The 23445-nt window shown below is 48.2% G+C and overlaps 1 protein-coding gene across 1 annotated transcript; it reads right to left on the bottom strand.

Annotated features, from left to right (window-relative positions):
- Nucleotides 1-940: 940 nt before the first annotated feature.
- On the bottom strand, nt 941-22968 carry LOC135892014 (DNA-directed RNA polymerase I subunit RPA43-like). The gene is made up of 5 exons (XM_065419687.1): nt 22922-22968; nt 6003-6152; nt 4877-5018; nt 1856-2064; nt 941-1416 (listed from the first exon to the last, which is right to left on the bottom strand). Exons 1-5 carry the CDS (start codon nt 22966-22968, stop codon nt 1029-1031), a joined length of 936 nt encoding a protein of 311 aa, XP_065275759.1. The 3' UTR covers nt 941-1028.
- Between the last annotated feature and the right edge of the window lie 477 nt (nt 22969-23445).

Here is a 23445-nt window from a genome sequence, read left to right as displayed (position 1 = left end):
ACTGGACCCAGGATGCCCCACAACCCCCTCCGCCTTCCCACATGCCTTAGCAGCAAAAAGAGAAAGAGGTGCTCTGTGGGATAGCTGCCCAGAGTGCACCTCTCCAAATAGCACTGCAAGTGTGAACATGCTACAGCGCAGGCAGCTGTCAGTGTGAACACACAACAGTGCTTTTCCTTCTGCAGGCTCTGAGCGGCACTGTAACCGCCGGTGCTGTAACTTTGCCTGTGTAGAAGTGTCCTAAGAGTCTCTTCTCAAGATGCAGACACCTGGATCTCTTTGCTGCTTTAGGCACCATCAATTACTCACTTTTTAAGAATCTTTTTCCTTGCGTTTCCTTGACTGTGCTTTCATTGCTCTCCTCTTGCCTTGCTAACAACTCATTCAGGATTACCTTCAATGGATTCCGCTCCATCCTCCCAATCCCATTTGTGTTACCCAGGTGTCCATCCTTATATCCCTCCCTTATATCCCGTTTAATTTCACTAACAAAAGAAACATGTTCTTGTAGTTAAGGCGCTGACTACCACTCAAGACATCTGGTTCACCTCCCACCTCTGCCAAACACTTCTTGTGTCTCTTTGGGCAGGCCACTTAATCTCTGTACCTCATTTCCTCATCTGTAAAACAGGAATATGTACTGCCTCTTTACCATCCTTTGTTTTATCTCTGGAGAGTAAGAGGCATCTCCTATCCTGAAAGATGTATAGAATCATAGGAAGGGACCTCAAGAGATCATCTAGTCCAGTTCCCTGCACTCATGGCAGGACTAAGTATTATCTTCTAGACCATCCCCGACAGGTGTTTGTCTAACCTGCTCTTAAGTATATAGTATGAGTATATACACATTGCCTCGCATAAGGGGGCCTTGATCTTGGTTGGGACTTCTAAGTGCTACTGTAATATAAATGAAAGCTGAAATACACAAATTGAAAACATGATTTTATTGGAAATTTATCAAGTACTTCTGAAAGAAGATGACAATCTTACATTCAAGCAAGGGATTTTTGGACTCTTCAGTCCATTTGTCATTCCTTTCTCTTTTTGGCTTTAGGTTCTTGTGACAATCGAGATAATTCACTCTCTTCATCTACATCACAATGTTCTCTTTTCTTTCTCTTAACCTTTTTATGGTCACTCGGGTAACCACTACAGTCACTCCCATAAAATACAGGTTTCTGCTTTTCTTGCTTATGTTTTTTCTTCTTCTTTGGCTTTTTATCATAAAATCCATTTACTGTATCAGCATTCTGCTCTTCTGCATCTTCCACCACAGTAGTATCTGCATTGTCTGTAAGCTCGGTGTCATTTTCTAACTCACAATTCCTTCTGTCTCTTTTCTTGTGTTTTTTCTTTGGTATTTCATCTATACTGTTTGTATCTTCAGTTACTGATTCAGGATATTTGGATTGCATACTGTGAAGAAACATACAAAATAAGCAAGAGTGTACAGAATGAGATCTCTATAGGTATTTAATACATCATGATGTTAAGCTTTGCTGAAATGCAATAATTATATGGAGCACATAACTGAAGACTGGGAGTTGTGCTAAACCCACAGCAATTCAAGTAGGAAAAAAAGATTAGGGTCTTTTAGTAAGAAAAGAACTTATGACCTGTTAATACATATCCAATTTCCAGTATTTGGTTAGTCTCTATTCTGTTAAAGAATTAGCATTAGTTCTGTATGGAATTTATTAGCAGATTTTTAAAATCTGACTTAAAATATAATATTCATACTATACAGGGGGGAAAGTCAGAGTTAAGGCAAGACACTGATTTTAAGTATTATGTTTTTAAATAAATCCACTAAATCAGCTCAGTTTGAAAAAAATCCTTTAATATAGCACTGTACCTGTCTTTATTCAGTCTCCCCCGAATGAAGAATACTCCAGCAGCATCGGAATCTAAATGCACCACTTCTAATTCCAGTTTATCTCCTATTTTTAACCCAAGGTCTTGCCACTCTATAGCTGACATTCGATCAGGTTTAGGGATGGAAGCATTGAAACACCCATGTATCAGACAGCCAATATGACTTGGGGCCACTTTATTGATCACACCCTGGAAGAAGAAAAGAAAACCATGTAAGAAAGACTATACTACATTTAAGGGCCACAACTTGTAAGAGACTTTCACTCCTGCACACACTGTAAATTTGTCTTTAGATTCTTGTACATAAGAAAGTTTACACATGCAAATCCACACCATCAACTGCATGGCAAGTGGCTTTAGCACTTGTACAAATAGAAGCCACATTTTAAAAATTGTTGCTAAGTCTTTCAAATTAAAAATATAGAATTAGGCCACATCTACACTAGAACTTATGTCAGCAAAATTTGTGTGGCTCAGGGATGTGAAAAAACACCCCCCGAGTGACTTAAGTTTCACCGACAGAAGCACTGGTGTGGACAGTGCTATGTTGGCGGGAGACCACTGCTCATTGAGCTGGTTTTATGATGTCGACGGGAGATTGCCGCTACCCTTCCAGTAAATTAATTCATTTTAACAGTTAATGTTTTGACTTATTTTGCTAGTTTAAAATGCTCTTGGTAGACATTTGCCAGTGTTGAAATGAAAGATACTATATCGATTTGAATTGTATTGCTGTAATATAACAAATACTAAACTTTTTTTTTTTAATAAGATGTACAGGTAGTCAATATATTGTGTGGATGGGTCTCATGTAACACAGAGAGCTGCATATGTAGCTCTCAATGGTAAATAGGTTGAGAATTGCTGCTCTAGATAGGCCACTGTATGTATCAATGGAGAGACTGAGAGCAGAATTTTTCCTAGGCTCTGTAAGATAATTTTACCATTAAGACTCATGGAGTAGACTTTAATCAAAAACTGCCAAACCTGGAACAGAATGTTAATATCTTAAACTACTGTGTCTAAAAAATGCAATGTGTCAATGTGAGTAGGCCAATATTCTGACCTACTTTTTTGAATTCTGAAGCTTGCAAGCATTCACACAGAGGTATGTTTGTGTTAAAGCTCTTAGGAGATCCATATGCCTACTCTTTATTTTGAAATGCTCAGGAGCAAAAATTCTGTATTTCGTTCTTTTCTGCAAACAGAACAGAATCACAATAGAGAGCACTTCATAACCACAAATACTTGTGCCTATGATTAATGGATAAGACTATGTATTACTTTAGGGATAAGCCTGTACCGGTACCAGGTTACCAGCCCTCCTTTGGGAGGAAAAACACCCCTACAGTTGAGAGAGAAGGTGGGTGAAGTAATATCTTTTATTGGACCAACTTCTGTTGGTGTGAGAGAGAGATGCTTTTGAGCTACACAGAGCCCAGATCTACACTACAGACTTATATCGATATAACTAAGTCACTCAGGGGTGTGAAAATCTACACACGAGTGATGTAGTTACACCGACCTAACTCCCAGTGTAGGCGGCACAATGTTGATGGAAGAGCTTCTCCCATCGACATAGCTACAGCCTCTCGCGGAGGTGGATTAAGAACAACAGAAGAAACTCCCACATTGGCTTAGGAGCGTCTTCACTTAAGCGCTACAGTGGTGCACCTGCATCAGTGCAGCATTTTAAGTGTATACCTGCCCGGAGCTCTTCTTCAAGTCTACGAAAGTCACTACCAGTGTCACAGCTAAATACAAGATTGAACAGATAGTGTAGCATAAGTAGCATCCTAAGGGACCTTTCAAGGCAAAGTGGCCTGCTAAGACCCCTGCAGACATAGGACAAAAAAGGGGGTTAGCGGGTTACAGACAGCTGTAATAAACCATAAATCCAGTGTCTTTATTAAGAGCATGATTTTTAGTGTCTAGCAAAGTTATGAATTTAAGCCCTAGGTTTGTCTGTTGAAAGTGTTATGCAGATTTCCTTTGCAGATGAGGACTGATGGGTCAGATATAGAGGGATTGCTTTGTGAAAAGTGTTCACCCGCAGGTGATGTGGTGTTTTTGTCTTATTTTCCTGTATGAGATCATTCAAGAGCATAGTGATTGTCTGGTTTCACCACACAGTTGTTAGTGGGCATTTAGTGCACTGGGTGAGGTACATGGCACGTTATGATAGGCACAAGTAGGACCATGGGTCTTTAAAGGTGTGTTGTTGATCACTGTAGCAGTGGAGATAAGTCTGAATATCATAGAATATCAGGGTTGGAAGGGACCTCAGGAGGTCATCTAGTCCAACTGCCTGCTCAAAGCAGGACCAATCCCCAGACAGATTTTTGCCCCAGATCCCTAAATGGCCCCCTCAAGGATTGAACTCACAACCTGGGTTTAGCAGGCCAATGCTCAAACCACTGAGCTATCCCTCCCCACCCCAAGTCTGCTGGTTTTGCATCTGTTCTTCTGACAGTGTTTGGTGCAGCTTTGAGTTGGTTTGTCCTGGTCTGTGGGGGCCTTGCTTCTCATGATGAGCATGGCGCAGTCGAAGGCCAGAAGCGGAGGTTCAGGAAAGATTAATTTCAGGATGGGGTCCGCACAACACACATTTCAAGATCCATGGGCCCTACAGATGCCTATCACAAATACTTATGCTAACTGTTTAATCTTGCATTTAGCCGTGACACTAAACACCTTTCCCCCCTGAATAGCTATGTAGCTTGAAAGCTAGTCTCTCACCAGCAGAAGTTGGTTCAATAAAGATATTGCCTCACTCACCTTGTTTCTCTAATACTGTGGGACTGCCACTGCTACAACAACATTATACCTACAGTTGATAAGTTAGCAGGAAAAACAGAGTCAAGAACAGAGAAAAGGTATTTCAGTATTTGTCTACTAACTGTAACAGTAACTATTTAAATGCAATTATTCAATCTACTTAGTAGCTAAAATAAGCTTAATTTACTGGAAAATACAGTAAAACTGAAGTATTTTTACATACCACAAGCTTTTTTCCTTTCTTGGGAGTGAAAATGACAAAATCTGCTTCAATGTTAAAATGGATGAATCCTTGGTCATCATAAATATCACCTAATTCACCCACTACTCTGATGTTATCATAAGCCACTGGCACATCGCTGAGGCTACACAGGGAGAGGAAAGACAAGTTGTTTTAATATTTCTGACCAACACTGACAGTGCAAAATCAGCACGAAACCTGATGGGGAGACGAGTGAAATTGCTCCACGTTTAGGTCTATGCCCCGCTGGGGCTGCGAGGGGGTTGCTGCGGAGTCGCTCGCCGAAGGAGGGCTCAGCCACATGGGGCCCGTAGCAGAAGGGCGAGAACGCGCGTGGCGTGGAGTCGAGGTGGATCTCGGGGGAGCTGAAGGGGGGGGGGGGAGGGTAGGGCAGGGCAGCGGCCGGGCCGCCGAATGCGGCACCTCCACGCTAGTTCCCATGGTGCCTCCACAACTGTTCGCTAAGCCGTCCGCCTGGTATGGAGCGCGCACGTGACTCACTCTGGCGCTCTCTGATGACGTCACACGTGAGCCCTCTCAAGTTTAGAGCCCTCCTGGAGGGGAAGTGACGTTTCACGCCGGAACTAAGGGTTGAGCAGGGCAGCCATCTTGTGTGTGTCTTCCCCGCTCCAGTAGTACGGATATGGCGCATGTTCCGGCTGTAGGTGATGGAGGTTAGACACTGCGCAGGGCAGCATCCCAAGTTGGGCAGAGCGAGCGGAAGCTTTGTCATCAGGGGCCATGTGGGGGCGGGACTTTCAGATAATGGGCGGGGCCCGGTGATGCCCTGCTCACTTGCACGGCCCACAGGGACCCCAGGGGAGCGACCCCGATCCGCAGCCGCCTGACTCCCGTGCGCGCGCCACGAAGTCTCCAGTGGGGGGAGCGTGAGGCAGACCCCGCGCACTCTGCTCGCTGCCCCGACCTGCGGTCCCTGGCCACGTGCGGGAGCAGGGCCAAGCGGATCCGCGCTCGTGACTCTGCGCCCTGTGGTGCCCCCCCCCCCCCCCGCACCCCGGCTCCCGCCCAGTCCACCCCGCGTGCCCCGCCCTGCGTCTCTCCCCGGCCCGCCGGGGACAAATGGCGCGGGCAGCCCCCGCGGAGATACGTCAGGCGGGCCCCGGAGCTTGCAGCGTCGCCAACAGCCTCCTCCGTGGGCCCGTTGTGGTGCCGGGGCGCGCTGCGCCCAGCGATCACCGTGACCCAAGGCTGCCCTGCGGCGCAGCTGCCACAGCCCCCTGTCCCCGAGCTAGCAGCGCTGCGGGGCCTGGAGAGCAAGGGCTGGAGGGGCTGCCAGCGCCTCCCCGCCGCCTGGTCTCCCTGCCCTTTGCTGCCAGCACTGGCCACTGTCCGGGCTACGGGGCTAGCTGGACCATGACCCGGGATGGCCAGTCTTATGTTCTTAACTGCATAGCTCCGGCTTGGGACAAATGTCACACCCTGTGTGACATAGTTAGTTCGGCCTAATCCCCACTGTAGCCACAGCTAGGTGGAGGGATCACTGCAGCAGAATTCTTTTGTCAACCTAGCTACCGCCTCTCAAGGGGGTGGATTTACTACAGCAGTAGAAAAACCTCTTCTGCTGCCGTGGTTTCCACAGCAGCAGCACTGCACTTATGCCATTGTAGCACTTGTAGTGTAGTGTAGATGTGCCTGGAGATTCACAAGATTTTTCTTATTTTCAAGATTGTAAATAAAAAGGTATTGTAAGAGTAGTAGGCCCCACCCGTGGGGTCTGGCCCACTGATGGCGTGCTGTAAATCCACTGAGCATTGTTAAAAGTTAGGGCATGGCTACACTTGCAGATGTAGAGCGCTGGGAGTTAAACCAGCCTTTGGAAACCACAGCAGGGAAAACGCTGCCGTGTATTTACACTGTCAGCTGCAAGTGCACTGGTGTGGCCACATTAGCAGCTCTTGCAACACCACAAAGAGCAGTGCATTGTGGTAGCTATCCTAGTGTGCAAGTGGCTGCAGCGTGCTTTTCAAATGGGGGGTGGAGTGTGACAGGGAGTGTGTTGTGTGTATGTGCGGGGAGAGACAGTGTGTTTTGGGGGGCAGAAAGAGTGTCAACATGCTATCATGTAAGTTCAGACAGCAGCAGACTCCACTGCCCTCCCCCCCGCCTCTCTCTCACACACACACTCACAGCAGCAGCATTCCACAGCAATGGTTTACTTTGTCCAGGACCAGATAAGCATGCCGGCTGTCAGAAATGGAGCTTTGAAAGGGGATATCCGCATGCCTGCAGCCGAGTTCAAAACAATGACCAGAGTGGCCACTTGACTTCAGGGGATTGTGGGACACTTCCGGAGGCCAATCACAGCGCAGTAATGCAACATGTCGTCCACACTGACACCCGAGCGTTTCAGCTGGGGCACAGCAAGCTTTATGCTTCTCGTGGAGGTGGATTACTAGGAGTGCTCCAGCTGCAGAGTCCAGGCGCTCTAAGTGCCTTGCCAGTGTGGACACCTCAGGAGTTAGGGTGCTTGGGGCTGATTTAATGCGCTGTAACTTGCAAGTGTAGCCAAGCCCTGAATCTACAGGAGTCTGGAACCTGGGGCTTCATCTTTACAGCTGTGCCATAGACTGCAGTGAAAGTTTGACTGAGGGAGAGAGAAAGCTCAATTGTTCATGTCCTGATGATGCCCTTGGAGGATGGAAATTCCCTTAATTACTTAAAATCAGTTAGTACTAGAAGAGAAAATTAAACCAAAGTTCTGGGGGATCTAAGGCTGTTATCAAATGAGTGATGTTGGGAGGCCTGAAAATAATGAAGGCTAGTGGCCCTGTCATACATTTCTTTTCTACCCCCATTGCCTTACTTACCTTTAATTTGATCTAACCTAATAAAAAAAAATAATTTCAAGTGTACAGATTTCCAATTTGGGCGCCACACTGAAACTATTTGTTGGCCTTACTTTAGTATTCCCTTCCTTACAAACAAATAGCATTCCATGTACTAAGAATTATAGCAATAGTGATCAGCATTACTTTAATAAAAGTTATGGGAAGGAATCAGGTTTAATACATAGCTAAGAAGAACCAGAGAAAGTGTAACTGAGTGTGGGATCCACAAAGGTACTTAGGTGCCTAATTCCTGTTTATAGGCTCAATTGTGATCTACAGAGCTCCCGCATGGCTGCCACCTAACCATAGGTTTTTACAGTAAAAGTTCCCCAGGTACAGTCTAGGTGACTATTTCCTGCCTAAGCCCCAAAGCAATTTGCAAAACATTGTAAGATAGGCATTCAAACATCCGAGTTGTATGCAAGGCGCCCCATCTGGTAGACTGCCTCTAAGCACACCTACTCGATTGGGCCCAGTACATGCAATTTCGCACAAAACATCTGGCAAGGAGTATGCAAGAAGGACCTCCCTTACAACCTTTACCCAGTGGTTAGGGTATTTCACCCACTATGTGGAAGTCTCCCCTCCACCTGGTGAGAAGAAGGGATTTGGTCAGGGCTCTGCTACCTCTCACAGGTGTTCCCTTACTACTACTACTACTCAGGCTGGTAGAGCTCATGCTAGCCTTCTAAAAATAGTGTTTTTGAAGTTGTGGCTCAGGCTAGGGAGAGGGGTTGGCTATTTGCTACATTTCACATGTGGCAACATTAACAGCAACTTGAATTTGGGATTCCATTGCCATGGACTTAGTTTAATTTGTACACAAAACAGGTAATTCTTTAACATTTATTAAATTCACATTAAAAGTAAAGGAGGAGGGAGGAAAAACAACATATTTAAAACTCAAAAAAGAGACACAGCTGCACTGTTGGGCACTCAAATACGGACCATCAGAGCAAGCTGCAGAGGCCTTCATAAACACAGAGTCTGATAAACTGGGAGGGGGGAAACAACCCAAAACCCAACCGTTTTGTCCAGAATAAGATTCATAAGAGAGACCTACTCTAAACACAAGGTGGCACCTTTTTAACTAAAGGTGTGATTTAGAAAAATAGTTAAACTGGGCATTCTTATTCAATGTAAATCCTTATATAAAACTACAAGCATTGCATCATTAGAACACTTTTACTGGGTGAACATAAGATGAAGGTAGGACAATATTAACTTTCAACAGGGTATCACAGGTGAAATGGACAATATACTTTGACATGCTTTATTACTACTAAAGATGTATGAGTATGAAAGAACTTGACATAAAATATGACTTTCAGATGTTAGGTTGATTTGGCAGGGCTGACAGGAAAAATGTTTTTATCTATAACATAAACTAGTTTGATCTGTAATTACAGAAAATAAACACAGAACTCCCTTGGGCCATTTTTGTGGAGTCTCTTAAAGGTAGAGCTGCATTTGAAATATACATGAAGTTGCTCGGTAAAAGGCATTAAACACATATAGTAAAAATCACAGCTGAACACTGCCATAAATAATTATTTTTAAACTAATAAAATGCACTGCTACTTGGTCTGACATTGGAGAGGAAACTTGAAATGATTACTAATTATATAAAGTAATACAAAGAAAAAATGAAATGACATTTAGAAAAACATTATTCTAATAGAAACCTGATTTTAAAAAGATAGGTATAAATTTCAGTAAGAGAATACATTAAACATTTATTGCAATTAGGTTTCATTGTGTTAACCAAATATATCAAATGCAATTCAATAATATATCACCAGAGGGCATAACAGAGCCTTGATGCTATTAAGCATAATACACAATAAAGAATAGTAACTGAAAACAGCAGAGTAGACTAAAAATATGAACTAGAATACAACATTCAAGTTACAGTCCTGTTTTCTCAGTGATTGCTGTGCCAATCTTTAATAGCTAGGAAAAGACTGTTACAGAAAACAGAGAAAAAACGGGATAAGACAGTAATTACCTTACATTTTTTCAGTTAATAATTTTACATGATTTGTATTGGCAATTATGATGTCTGGGATGGGCATTTCCTGGCATTTAATAACTGGCTGGATTTGCCTTCGGCCCTCCGTTCTCCTAGCGGGTCATTAAATGCCTGGAAATGGCTGCTCTGAAGGTCATTATTGCCTAAATTATTAATCACTTTTTTTGGAAATAAAAATAATACAAAAATAAAACCTATTCAAGCAGTTCTCTTTTATCTGTTTTTAAACCCATGTACTCAAGAGACCCTTCCTTAAGCTGATTAATTATGAGCTACTGCTTTGTTTCCATGTTAGCTTTTAAAATCCTAAGGCACTAGTTCTCAAAATGTAGTCGTGAAGCACACATTGTGATCTATGGAGAACTGGCTGGTCATATGATGCTAACACTTCGCGTTTCCAGATGCTAAATCATAATAGAAGTAGCTAAAACCACATGAAGTGATTTGAAAACATTACTTTTCTATGTAAACGATTGCTGTAATTTCCACAGAGATGTCACTGGGAGGAAAATGTGCCACATGATTATAGATGAGAGGGGAAATAGCCCACACAATTGTAAACAGGACAGGAGATGATCCACAAGACACGGTCTCTATTAGTTGGGGTCCATGCTGTGAGAAACTTTGAGCAAATCTGCTCTGAGGCTTTTAAAGAAGTAAAAGTATTGAAAATGATAAGATTGAAGGATCAAAGATAGCCCTCTCAGAGGAGCCCGCTGCGATTAATTTGTATTGAAAAAAATGTTTTGTCATTTTTGCAAACCCGTGTCCTGGCTCAGCGTGCTTACTGTATGGAGATGACTGCTCTGGTTCTAATTGAAAATAATACCCAATCCTTCTGAAGAGGCGCAGCCTGAACATGCAAAGTGCTGAGCACCTCTGGGAGATGCTGAATGCTTTCAACTTGCACTGACTCCTAGTACTGCCCAGGAATGCTCATTACTTCACAGGATCAGGCCCATTGTAGCTTTGTTTAAAGAACTTGGAGAACAGCCCGTGAGGCTGAGCTGTTTGACACCCATTGAGGATCCAGCCCAAGAGCCCATTGATTATATTTTACAGGGGTTCTCAAACTTCATTGCACCGCGACCCCCTTCTGACAACAAAAATTACTTCATAACCGCAGGAGGAGGGACCAAAGCCTGAGCTTGCCCAAACCCCACTGCCCTGGGTGGGGAGGCCAAAGTCCGAGCCCCACCGCTCCAGGCAAGGGGGCCAAAGCTGAAGCTCAAGGGCTTCAGCCCCAGGCAGGGGGCCTGCAACCTGAGTCCTGCTGCCCAGGGTTTTGGCTTTGGCCCTGGGTAATGGGGCTCGGGCTTCAGCTCCGGGCCCCTGTAAGTCTAAGCCAGCCATGGCGACCCCGTTCAAAGGTCATGACCCACAGTTTGAAATTATATGAAATTTAGGGAAAATTAAGGGGAAAAAAATAGGAACTATATTAGCAATTCTCCACCCCACCCCTGAGTTTACAGAGTCATCAGAAATCCTTGCTATTGGGCTTGCAATTCCATGTGCCAGTCCCCTTACTATGCATGGATGGAGCTTATGGGGGCCAGGCTGGCTCAGGATTTGGAGGGGGGGGGGTGTCAAGGCTCCTTCCCCACTCTGAACTTTAGGGTACAGATGTAGGGACCTGCATGAAAACTTCTAAGCTTAACTACCAGCTTAGATCTGGTCCGCTGCCACCACTCCCAATGTGCTAATTCCCTTCCCTGGGTAGCCTTGAGAGACTCTTCACCAATTCCCTGGTGAATACAGATCCAAACCCCTTGGATCTTAAAACAAGGAGAAATTAACCATCCCCCCTCCTTTCTCCCACCAACTCCTGGTGGATCAAGATCCAACCCCCTTGGATCTAAAAACAAGGAAAAATCAATCAGGTTCTTAAAAAGAAGGCCTTTAATGAAAGAAAAAGGTAAAAATCATCTCTGTAAAATCAGGATGGAAAATAACTTTACAGGGTAATCAAACTTAAAGAGCCCAGAGGAACCCCCTCTAGCCTTAGGTTCAAAGTTCCAGAAACAGAGGTAAATACCCTAGTAAAAGGTACATTTACAAGTTGAGAAAACAAAGATAAAACTAACACGCCTTGCCTGGCTGTTTACTTACAAGTTTGAAATATGAGAGACTTGTTCAGAAAGATTTGGAGAGCATGGATTGATGTCTGGTCCCTCTCAGTCCCAAGAGCGAACAACCACCAAAAACAAAGAGCACAAACAAAAACCTTCCCCCCACCAAGATTTGAAAGTATCTTGTCCCCTTATTGATCCTTTGGGTCAGGTGTCAGCCAGGTTACCTGAGCTTCTTAACCCTTTACAGGTGAAAGGATTTTGGAGTCTCTGGCCAGGAGGGATTTTATAGTATTGTACACAGGAGGGCTGTTACCCTTCCCTTTATAGTTATGACAGGGTGTTCAGAGAAAGCCCAGTTCCACAGGCTGTGCTGGGGGCTCAGCAGGAGGTGCTCTCCCCTCACAGCCATTGCTGGCCCCAGTGTGGTGCTAGGGGCTGCAGTGAGTGGGGTGGGAGGACCCAGTAGGGGGCGCTCGCCCCTTCTAGTCTGTGCCGGCCCCAGCATAGTGCTCAATTTGTGCTATTTCGGGGGTTGTAAATCTAAGCTCCTGAGCGGTTGTCACTAAGGAGCCCATGTGCGGCGCAGCCTGGTGTCTGGGCCAGGCCTAGCTCCCCACACTCTGTGCAGCGCAGTGCAACTAGATGTGGGATTCTTCACTCGTCCTAATCTACTGTGCTGTGTGGCTGTTAAACAGCTGCTCCGTCCCACCCCAGAAGTGGCTGCATTTCAGTGCTGGGCAAAGGAGCCCTGTATAAATAGCCCCTGCACCCCACCCCAGAGGTGGCTACATCTCAACCCCAGGGATGAACTCAGTGACTGGAATACAAGTGACTCTAGTCCTGGGAGTGACCAGGACTGCTGGGCCCCTTGCCGGGGAGGTGGGCAAGGCCTCACCAGAGATTGGGGCCCTTGGGTGGTGCAAGGCCGGGCCGAGATTCCTCTGGCCATGGGAGCCCAGTGACTCAGCCAGTGCCCCGTCCCCAGCCAACCCTCCCCATTCACCGAGCCCTTCGTGCCAGCCATGTCGCTCTGAGTCGCACTACGTGCCGCTCGATAGGTCACCTACAATCACACAGTTTCTTTTCGGTGCCTCGACTGGGCAGCCGGTAATGAGCGGTGGATAACGGATTCTCCAGGCCAGGCCTACGGACCTGCTCCCCCGCTGTGCCAGGGATGCCCCGCTGGTCCCGTCTCTGCCCCTAAGAGCCTCTCCCCGCAGTCCCTGGCAGGGAAGGGATTGCCCCGCTGCCAGCGTCCAGCAGGCCTGTGGGTGACATGAGTTTGGGGGTCTCAGCCCCGTCCCTTGGGGGATAGGTCCGCGCTGTGACGGGCATTATCTGGCAGCGGACTGGCCAAGAGTGCCCCCCCCACCACCTTCTCGGGCAGGGCAAGGGGTGGGGTGCAGAGTGATCTGCTGTGGGGCCCAGGCCCTCAGTCTCTGGGGCTGGCAGCACAGCCCCGGTGATGAACCTCCCCCAGGGGCAGGGAGCAGCGCTGGGTCCGTAGCACCCCAGCAAACACTGGCCATTCGGCACCAGACAGGGGAAGGTCTCGCACCCAGGCCATTCTGGATCAGAACCGTGTGTGGGGAGACGGGAGCTGAACACAGACCCCTCCCTGAGCTCCCAGCAGCCCCCAGGGCCTCGTCCCTGCGATCCCTCCAACGCCATGGGCACAGGGACCCTCAGCCAGCACCTCCATAGGGCCCAACAGTGGGGAACCCAGCCCCTTACCTGGCTGGTACCTCCCACGGCCTTGACGCTGGCTCCAGTTCAGCCCAGTTCCCCCACTCTGCAGGGCACTGGAGAAGCCTCCACTGGCAGCTTTGCCACTGACACTCTGTGGCAGCTCCTGCCGAGGCCCCAGGGCCCATGCGGGGCAGCGCTGCCTTCTCAGGAGGCTCGTCAGCCAGGGCCATGCAGAAGCCTGGGGCCCAAATGCCAACCATGGCTCCCCAGCCAGGATCGGGTTTCCTTGGCACTTGGGTACCCCAGGGGGTTAGAACCTAAAGAGCAGGAGGGAAACATGCAGAAAGAGGAAAGCTGTGCATGGGGCCATGGAGCGGGGGGCATGGGGCAGAGAGATGTTTAAACCAGAGGGGCGGAGGGCGTGCCCCATTTTCCTCTTCCTCAGAGCCCTGGGCTGGCCTGTGCCCCCTGCACCAGGGGTGGGGGCTGGAAAGGGACTTGCCTTGCCCCAGGGTGCCAAGGCCACTGGCTGTACCGGAGAGGCAGTGAGGCTGCAGGAACCCTCCCCGAGCCGGGCTCCGTGGGGCTGGGGTTCAGGCCTGGGGAGCTTTGGGCCGTGCGGAGGGGAGTCCAGCGCTGGGGAAAGGGCCAGCTCGACTGCCCCAGAGCCCACGGATTGCGTCACACCCCCATCCCCCACGCCAATGGCCCTGCCCTGAAGGGACCCATCTAGGGGCAGAGCGGAGCTCAGGCTCTGTAGCCCCAGCGTGCCAGTCCCACAGCCGGCAGGCAATGCGGGTGCTGGCCCAACAGGAACTAGACTGAGCCCCGCTCCACAGCCACCACCCACTGTCAGACACTGCTCCCCTGGGACAGATTCGAACCCGTGCCCCAGAGAGGAGAGACCCCCCCCACCCCACTCCCCCCGGCCAGCCCAGAATATTATTATTCATCTTACATAGCACTGTCCAGCAAAACACTTCCTAAAGGAGGTCAGTGTCATCATCCCCACTGTACACATGGGGAAACTGAGGCAGGGGGCAGGGAAGGGATTTGCCCAAGGTCACCCAGTGGCAGAGCCAGACATAGACCGCCAGTCTGCTGCATCCCAGTTCAGTGCTTTACCCACTAGGCCACATTGCCTCCCTTGACTCTGTGGCCATAGCTCGGGAGCTGCATTCCCCCCACGCACCGCCAGGGGGAGCCATGAGATGTTTAGCTTTGTCTGTCCCAAGTGTGGGGAGGCACGTCCCACCCCGGGTCCCACACAGGTGCCTCTGTCCAGAGTGTGTGGCTGTCTGACTCTTCCCCTATCCCATCGGGGCCACGGTGGCCACGGGGCACAGAGGGCGACAACCCTAGACGCTGTGCCAGAGGGAGGGAGCCTGGCCTGTCCCCTGTCCTAACAGCCAAGCAGCCTGGGGGTCCCATCCCCTCTCCCGTTCCTCCCCCCAAAACTGACACTGCTGCCAGGAGTAGGGGGGAAGGTGCCTTGTTGAGAAGAGCAGGTGGAGCTGGGGGCAGCAAGCTGTGGGGGACAGAGTCTCTGGGGGGAGGGGGCTGCTTCTAGGCCTCCGTGGGGGCCTCATGATCGAGGGCTTGGAGATCATCCAGGAAGCGCTTGGGGGTCAGGATGTGACTGGAACCTGGGGGGGGGGGAGAGGTGGTTGGCACAGTGGGGCGGGCATGAGGCTGGCATCACCAGCTCCCCCATCCTTGCAGCTGGACCCTGCTCTAGTGACTTCTGAAAAGGAAGTGATGTGCTACCCTATCCAGCCAGAAAGAAATGAGGCTCTCAGCCAAGGATGGCTTTTGGCTCATGCAGGAAGTTTGCCATAGTTTTGATATAGAACTAGAAACCCCTGGCAATTGTGGATTTCCACATAGCAAAGCTCATTCTCTGTCAGAAACCAACTGGAGTCATGCAGTTAACACCTTGGCTCACAAGATAGTCATCTTTGCAAGATCAGGTCAACACCTGGGAAGTATGACAGGTTTCCTGCAACGAGTCTCAAGATGATAGTTCAGATCACAAGAGGGACAAACGATGAAGACATTCTAGCTTTTGGTTCGTACACTGAAGCAGACAAACTTACACTTTGCCCACACAGCACTTCCATGTGTCTTCCCTCTGTCAGGTTTCCCAAGGTCAAAGGAATGGTAAAGCTGCTCTATACAAGAGCCATACCTCATCTACGTGGTGTTGTGTCTGCTCAAGGTGACGGTTACTGCCAGAGGCACTACTTGAGCTTCCAGGGCCACTTGTTGACCTGCAGTGTAGAGACAGTTACACTACGATATCATACCGTTAATTACATTTATATACCACCTAGAAGTATGCTTGGTAATTTGCAAACAAAGGGTATACAAACCAGTGACTATAAATGGAAACACCAATGGTCATAACAAAGAAAGATGGAACATTCCCAAGGAGCTAATATGCAACAGAAGAAAGAAAGTTAGATTTCTTTTGCAGTGGAGGAGTGAAGCTTGAGCAGCAAGCTTTAGCCATAGAATTCAGACAGTGGTTCCAAACTTACCACTAACGAATGGCTGCAATGCCACTGGAGATCAGAGAAACAGGTGGGAGAGAGAAGAGCGGCACTACAGCTCAGAGCATAGTGTATTGTTGCTCTTGATTGACCAAGAACATGGGGTTAGGGATCCCCCCCTCTTTGAAATAAAAAGCAGATGAGCTTGTGTGCACTATTTTCCCTTGGTTGAACTTGGGAATTTAAATTCTTTTTGGAAGCTACTGAACTCAGAAAAAGATTGTGTCAGTCACTGGAAGCATGCAACATTCGCTGCTTGTTTTCCTAAAAGTTCACCACAGAATAGAGAGGCAGTGGCCAGTACCAGATATTTCAGAAGAAGGTGCAAGAAGCACTGTAGAGCAGTGGGACTCAACCTTTCCAGACTACTGTACCCTTTTCAAGAGTCTGATTTCCCCCAATGAAGGAAAAAGAACAGGTACATCTACAGTTTGTACACATAAGACATCTACAACAGTGGTTCTCAAGCAGGGGTCTGGGGCCCCCTGAGGGGGGCCGCAAGGACGTTTCAGGGGTCCACAAAGCATGGCCAGCATTAGACTTGGGGGGTCCAGGACAGAAAGCCAAAGCCCCACTGCATGGTGCTGAAGCCAAAGCCAGAGCAACTTTGCATGGTGGGAGACCACTGTGGCATAGGGAACCGGGCAATTGCCTTGCTTCTACCCCCAATGTCGTTCCTGGCTTTTATATGCAGAAAAACAGTTGCTGTGGCACATGGGGGCCATGGAGTTTTTATAACATGTTGGGTGGGCCTCAGAAAGATAAAGGTTGAGAACCCTGATCTACAATATATCCTGTATTTTGGCTTTTTATCATTTGCTTGCTGGACCACCTTTCAATATTGATTATGAACACAATTCTAAATAGGACACTGAATTTATATAGAGGCAACATGATATTTTCTGTCCTATTATCTATCCCTTTCTTAATTATTCCCAGCATTCTATTCGCTTTTTTGACTGCTGCTGCACATTGAGTGGATGTTTTCTGAAAAACATCCACAATGACTCCAAGTTTTCTTTCTTTGAGTGGTAACAGCTAGTTTAGACCCCATGATTTTATATGTATAGTTGGGATTATGCTTTCCAATGTGCATTACTTTGCATTTATCAACATGAAATTTCATCTGGCATTTTGTTGCCCAGTCACCCAGTTTTGAGAGTCTTTTGTAGCTCTTCCCAGTCTGCCTGGGTCTTAACTATCTTTAGTAATTTTGTATCATCTGCAAATTTTGCCACCTCACAGTTTACCCCTTTTTCCAGATCATTTATGAATATGTTGAATAAGACTGGTCCCAGAACTTACCCCTGGGGGACACCACTATTTACCTCTCTCCATTCTGAAAACTGACTATTTATACTACGCTTTGTTTCCTATCTTTTAACCAGGTCAAATTACAAAGGATGAATATAAATAAATAACACAAGTAGGTAGGGACAAAATTAGAAAGGCCAAAGCACAAAACAAGATCAAACTACCTAGAGACATAAAGGGTAACAAGAAAACATTCTACAGATACATTAGAAGCAAGAGGAAGACCAAGGACAAGGTAGGCCCGTTACTCAATTGGGGGGGGGGGAGAATAATAACAGAAAATGGGGAAATGGCAGAGGTACTTAATGACTTCTTTGTTTCAGTTTTCACCAAGAAGGTTGGTGGGGATTGGACATCTAACATAGTGAATGGCAGTGAAAATGAGGTAGGATCAGAAGAGGCTAAAATAGGGAAAGAACAAGTTAAAAATTACTTGGACAAATTTGATGTCTTCAAGTCACCAGGGCCTGATGACACGCATCCTAGAATACTTAAGGAGCTGACTGAGGAGATATCTGAGCCATTAGCTATTAAGACGAGAGAGATTCCAGATGACTGGAAAGGGGCAAATATAGTGCCAATCTATAAAAAGGGAAATAAGGACAACCCAGGGAATTACAGACCTGTCAGCTTAACTGCTGAACCCAGAAAGATAATGGAGCAAATAATTAAGCAATCAGTTTGAAAACAGCTAGAAGATAAGGTGATAAGTAACAGTCATCGTGGATTTGTCAAAAACAAATCATGTCACACCAACCTGATAGCTTTCTTTGACAGGGTAACAAGCCTTGTGGGAGGGGGGAAGTGGTAGCAGTGGTATATTTTGACTTTAGTAAAGCTTTTGATACTGTCTCATATGACCTTTTCATAAACAATCTAGGAAAATGCAAGCTAGATTGAGCTACTATAAGGTGAGTGCAAAACTGGTTGGAAATCCATTCCCAGAGAGTAGTTATGAGTGGTTCACAGTCATGCTGGAAGGACAGAACGAGTGGAATCCCACGGGGATCAGTTCTGGGTCTGGTTCTGTTCAATAGCTTCATTAATGATTTAGATAATGGCATAGAGAGTACACTTATAAAATTTGCAGACAATACCAAGCTGGGAGGGTTGCAAGTGCTTTGGAGGATAGGATTAAAATTCAAAATGATCTGAAGTAAATAGGATGAAATTCAATAAGGACAAATGCAAAGGACTCCATTTTGGAAGGAACAATCAGTTGCGCACATACAAAATGGGAAATGACTGCCTAGGAAGGAGTATTACAGAAAGAAATCTGGCAGTTGGAGGTCCACAAGCTCAATATGAGTCAATAGCGTAACTCTATTGCAAAAAAATCAAACACCATTCTGAGCTGTCTTAGCACAGGGGTGGGCAAACTTCTTGGCCTGAAGGCCACACTGGGGTTCCGAAACTGTATGGAGGGCTGGTGTAGTGTACTAAATTGCTCCCCGTAGGAATGTGATACTTACAGTGTATTACTTATGGCTTCCAGTCCTGGTACTCTGAGCGGCATGGTAAGGGGGCAGGGAGCTAGGGGGTTGGATAAGGGGCAGAGGGTCCTGGGGGGCAGTAAGGGGACAAGGAGCAGGGGGTGGTTGGATAGGCGTGGGAGTCTCGGGGGGACCTGTCAGGGGGCAGGGATGTGGATAGGAGTCGGGGCAGTCAGGGGACAGGAGGGGGCAGTCAGGGGATAAGGAGCAGTGGGGTTGGATGGGTCGGGAATTATGAGGGGGGCAGTTAGTGTGCGGGGGCCAGGCTGTTTGGGGAGGCACAGCCTTCCCTACCTAGGTGTAATATATTAAATTGCTCCTCATAGGAATGTGTACTTATGGTGTACTACTTACGGCTGCCAGTCCTGGTGCTCCCTAAGTAGCACATTCCTATGGGGAGCTTGCAGCCCGGCCGCCCCGAGTACTGACTGCACGGTGAGCTAAAGCTGTGGGGGAGGGGCCGGGGGCTCAAGGGCCAGGCAGGATGGTCCCGCGGGCTGGAGGTTGCCTGTAGTTTACCCACCTCTGTCTCAGCAGGAGTGTTGTAAGCAAGACACGAGAAGTAATTCTTCCATTCTACTCTGCGCTGATTAGGCCTCAACTGGAGTATTGTGTCCAGTTCTGGGTGCCGCATTTCAGGAAGGAAGTGGACAAATTGGAGAGAGTCCAGGGAAGAGTGACAAAATTGATTAAAGGTCTAGAAAACGTGATCTATGAGGAAAGGCTGAAAAAATTCAGTTTGTTTAGTCTGGAAAAGAGAAGCCTAAGCGGGGACCCGATAACAGTTTTCAAGTACATAAAAGGTTGTTATGAGGAGGAGGGAGAAAAACTGTTCTCCTTAACCTCTGATAGGACAAGAAGCAATGGGCTCAAATTGCAGCAAGGGACATTTAGGTTGGACATTAGGAAAAACTGCCTGTCAGGGTGGTTAAGCATGGGAATAAATTGCCTAGGGAGGCTGAGGAATCTGCATCAATGGAGATTTTTAGGAGCAGGTTAGACAAACACCTGTCTGGAAGGGTCTAGATAATACTTAGTCCTGCCACGAGTGAAGGGGACTGGACTAGATGACCTCTCAAGGTCCCTTCCAGTTCTATGGCCTTTTAACCTCTGGTAGCTAACTTATAGAATGAATACTCCATCATATTATATGCCACCTTTTAAAAACAGCACCAAATAACCAGGTTCCTTTAATTTGTAAAATAAAGCAGTACAAAACCAAAATGAAATAAACAACCCTACACTATCTCTCCCTGCCTCCCAACTGGTGAAGCCAAAGAAATAAAAGGCTTTTTTTTTTTTTTTTTTTTTGCTGGTATATTTTAAAAGGCTCGCTGAATCACTAGCTAGTGGCTCTGAAGAGTTCCTATGTTCATTTTTAAAACATTGGCCTCTAAGCAGAATCACAGAGCTTACCATCCCTGCACACTATAATCTAGAAATAAAGAACATTCTGCTTAATTTGTCAACCTAATATGAACTGACTAGTTAGCACTGAAGTCATTTAACAGCACAGCATCAAGCTGTCTGGAAGAGCCACAACCCACGATTTGCCAGTTCTATGAACAAACAGGAGTATATACATTCCCAGATTCCTTTCACTGGTGCTAAACCTTTAAAAACTAAAAAAGCAGCACTGGTCCTTTGATAGGGGAAAAAGTCCCCAAACACACTGCCCACAAAAAATGGAAAGATCTAGTGCCATTCATCTTTTCCTCCTTCCTAACCTGTAAAGGCAGCCCTTACAGAAGCCACATCTATCACCCTTAAGAGGCATACAGCAAAAAAGCATGAGTTTTCTGTGACTTAGTAAACCCCTTTCAACTCAACAATCACTAAGAAACAGAGAGGTAAATTAATGCTGCTGCATGTGAGGCTTCCTGCCTAGAGTTAGACGAGAGAACACAGCAAGTGGATGACAGCAGCTGCCACGTTAGGAAGCAGAGACGGGCTGTGGTGGCAGGACCCTGTGTGACACACCCGGGTGTGCAAATCCGACTCCAGCCACATGCCCGCAGCAGCAGCAGGTCCGCTCCACACACTGTCTGTACAGTTTTCAGAGTAGCAGCCGTGTTAGTCTGTATCTGCAAAAAGAACAGGAGTAATTGTGGCACCTCAGGGCTGGTCTACACTGGGGTGGGGGGGGGAGATCGATCCAAGATACGCAACTTCAGCTACGCGAATAGTCGAAGTATCTTGGATCGAATTACCTGGGGTCCACACGGCGCGGGATCGACGGCCGCAGCTCCCCCGTCAACTGCGCTACCGCCGCTCGCTCTGGTGGAGTTCCGGAGTCGACGGTGAGCGCGTTCGGGGATCGATATATCGCATCTTAACGAGACGCGATATATCGATCCCAGATAAATCGATTACTACCCGCCGATACGGCGGGTAGTGAAGACGTACCCTTAGAGCCTAACAAATTTATCTGAGCATAAGCTTTCGTGGGCTACAGCCCACTTCATCGGATGCATAGAATGGAACATATAGAGAGGAGATACATATACATACATACAGAGAATATGAAAAGGTGAGAGTTAGCCCATTTTTACTCCTACAAAAGTTTTTTTTTTCTCCTGCTGACAATAGCTCATCTTAATTAATTGGCCTCTTAGAGTTGGTAGGGTAACTCCCACCTTTTCATGTTCTCTGTATGTATATGTATCGCCTCACTATATGTGCCATTCTATGCATCTGATGAAGTGGGCCGTAGCCCACGAAAGCTTATGCTCACATAAATGTGTTAGTCTCTAAGGTGCCACAAGTACTCCTGTTCTTTTTGTCTGTACAGTGGTTGTGACTTGGGGCCACCTGACCCAGCCCGGATCCACCCTGGCTCCAGTTCCCGAGCCCAGCCGCGGCGCACGGCGGTGCGTGCCCGGTCCCCATGCCCGGCCATGCCCACCCGCGGCCGGCCCGGCAGCAGCGGGGGGAGCGGGCAATGCCGCGGGCTACCGCGGCTCATGCCCACACGCTGCAGACCGTGACCCTTGTCCCGGCCACACCCTGCCCAGCCCAGGCCCGTGCACTGAGCAGCGGCTCAGGGACACGCCCAGGCCTGGCCTGTCACGGGGCCTTCACCCCTCCGCCGCGCCCCGCGCCCACCCGGCGCCCGCAGCCCCCCGCAGGGCCGCCTGGGAAGGGGGCACCGGGCAGCGCCCCGCGGCCTGACCCCCCCGAGCTCCCTGCGGGCCCGGCCTGGCGGCAGCAGCTGGCATGAGACATCCCCGGACCCCCTGTATTCACATGGCGGCGGCAGGTGAGAGGCTCGCCGTGGAGGGCAGCGCAGGACGAAATTGGGCGACTGGCCCTGAACCACAAACCGCCGCGACTCCCGCAGTTGGCTGCCCAGCTGTAACGGTCCAGGGGCGGGGATTGGCCAGGCCCCACCCACAACGCCTGTTCCCGCGCGTTGCGCGCCCGCTTGAGTAACGGCGCGCGCGCTTCTGCTGGCCCCCTGGTGCATGGGGGAGGCTCTATGTGTGTTGGGGGCGGGGCTTAGGGGCCTGGTTTCTTCTTGGGTCTCCATGGTGGGGGGTGGGGCAGGTTCCTGTGTGTCTCTGAGGAGGGGGGCAGGTTCCTAGGCATCCCTATGTATCCCTAGGGAGGGGAGCATGTGGGGGGGCAGGTTCCTGGTTGTCCCTGGGGAAGGTGGAGGGGCAGGTTGCTGAGTGTCCATGGGAGGGGAGGCAGGTTCCTGTGTGTCCCTAGGGAGCGGAGCAGGAAGGGGGGCACATTGGAGGGGTGGGTGCCTATACCTCCCTGGAGACAGGGTGCAGCAGGTTTCCAGGGCAGGTGACTGTGTATTTTTGTGGCACGGTGGGTTTCTGCATGTCCCTGTGAGAAACCTGTCCCCCTCTGATGCTCGGAAAATAAATCCATACTGAGTTAGCTCCAAAGTGCCCTGTCGCACCTATTGCCTCCTCTCAGCAATCTGTGGGTGCTTTGTCTAGGGCTATAGAAGTTACCCTGGATGGCAGTGGGGGGACTGAGAGCCACACCAGGGCAACCTGAATCTCTCCATACCTGCTTCCGGAGGCCAAGGCATCCTCCAGCCAGCTGCTCCAGGTCATTTCTGAGGAGTGACTACCAGGAAGTGCCAACAGATGGAGCGAGGCCTCATGGGCATAGATGGGGGGACAGCGTTAGGCTACAGTGATGTTGGTCTTTGCACGGCTATGCAGCTGAACCTTACATCATGCTGATGCCAAACCATTCTCTTACCTCTCTTATATCCAGCATTCAGGCCCCGACTCCATCCTCTCCCAGCATGGCAGCTGCTGGTGGACGTGCATCTAAAGAAAGCACTAGCAACAACTGTTAATTTCCTGACAAGATTCACAGTAGCGACATTTTCTCTCCTGGCCTGACCCGTCTCAAAACAGCAAATGAAGAGATTGTTCATGACACTAGTGCTGTAAGTAGGCATCTGTCTTCATTCCAGGCTATTGGCTGAAGCTTTCCCATTGTGTTAATTCATCATATGAATTATTCTTTGCCAACTGACTAATTCAGCGCTAACTCTTCTCTTGATCTACCATATCTATTTA

Source organism: Emys orbicularis, chromosome 19, assembly GCF_028017835.1.
Source record: "Emys orbicularis isolate rEmyOrb1 chromosome 19, rEmyOrb1.hap1, whole genome shotgun sequence".
Classification (NCBI taxonomy): domain Eukaryota; kingdom Metazoa; phylum Chordata; order Testudines; family Emydidae; genus Emys; species Emys orbicularis.
Note: the sequence above shows the minus strand (reverse complement) of the source record. Positions and strands in the feature narration are given on the sequence as shown.

Coding starts and splice junctions, on each gene's coding strand:
- LOC135892014 (XM_065419687.1), bottom strand. CDS start 22,968: ATGACCTGGAGCAGCTGGCTGGAGGATGCCTTGGCCTCCGGAAGCAG. Junction 6,153..22,921: donor GCCTTGGCCTCCGGAAGCAG/GTATGGAGAGAT, acceptor CAGGCCCCGCAG/CGCTGCTAGCTCGGGGACAG. Junction 1,417..1,855: donor GGGAGACTGAATAAAGACAG/GTACAGTGCTAT, acceptor GTTTCTTCACAG/TATGCAATCCAAATATCCTG.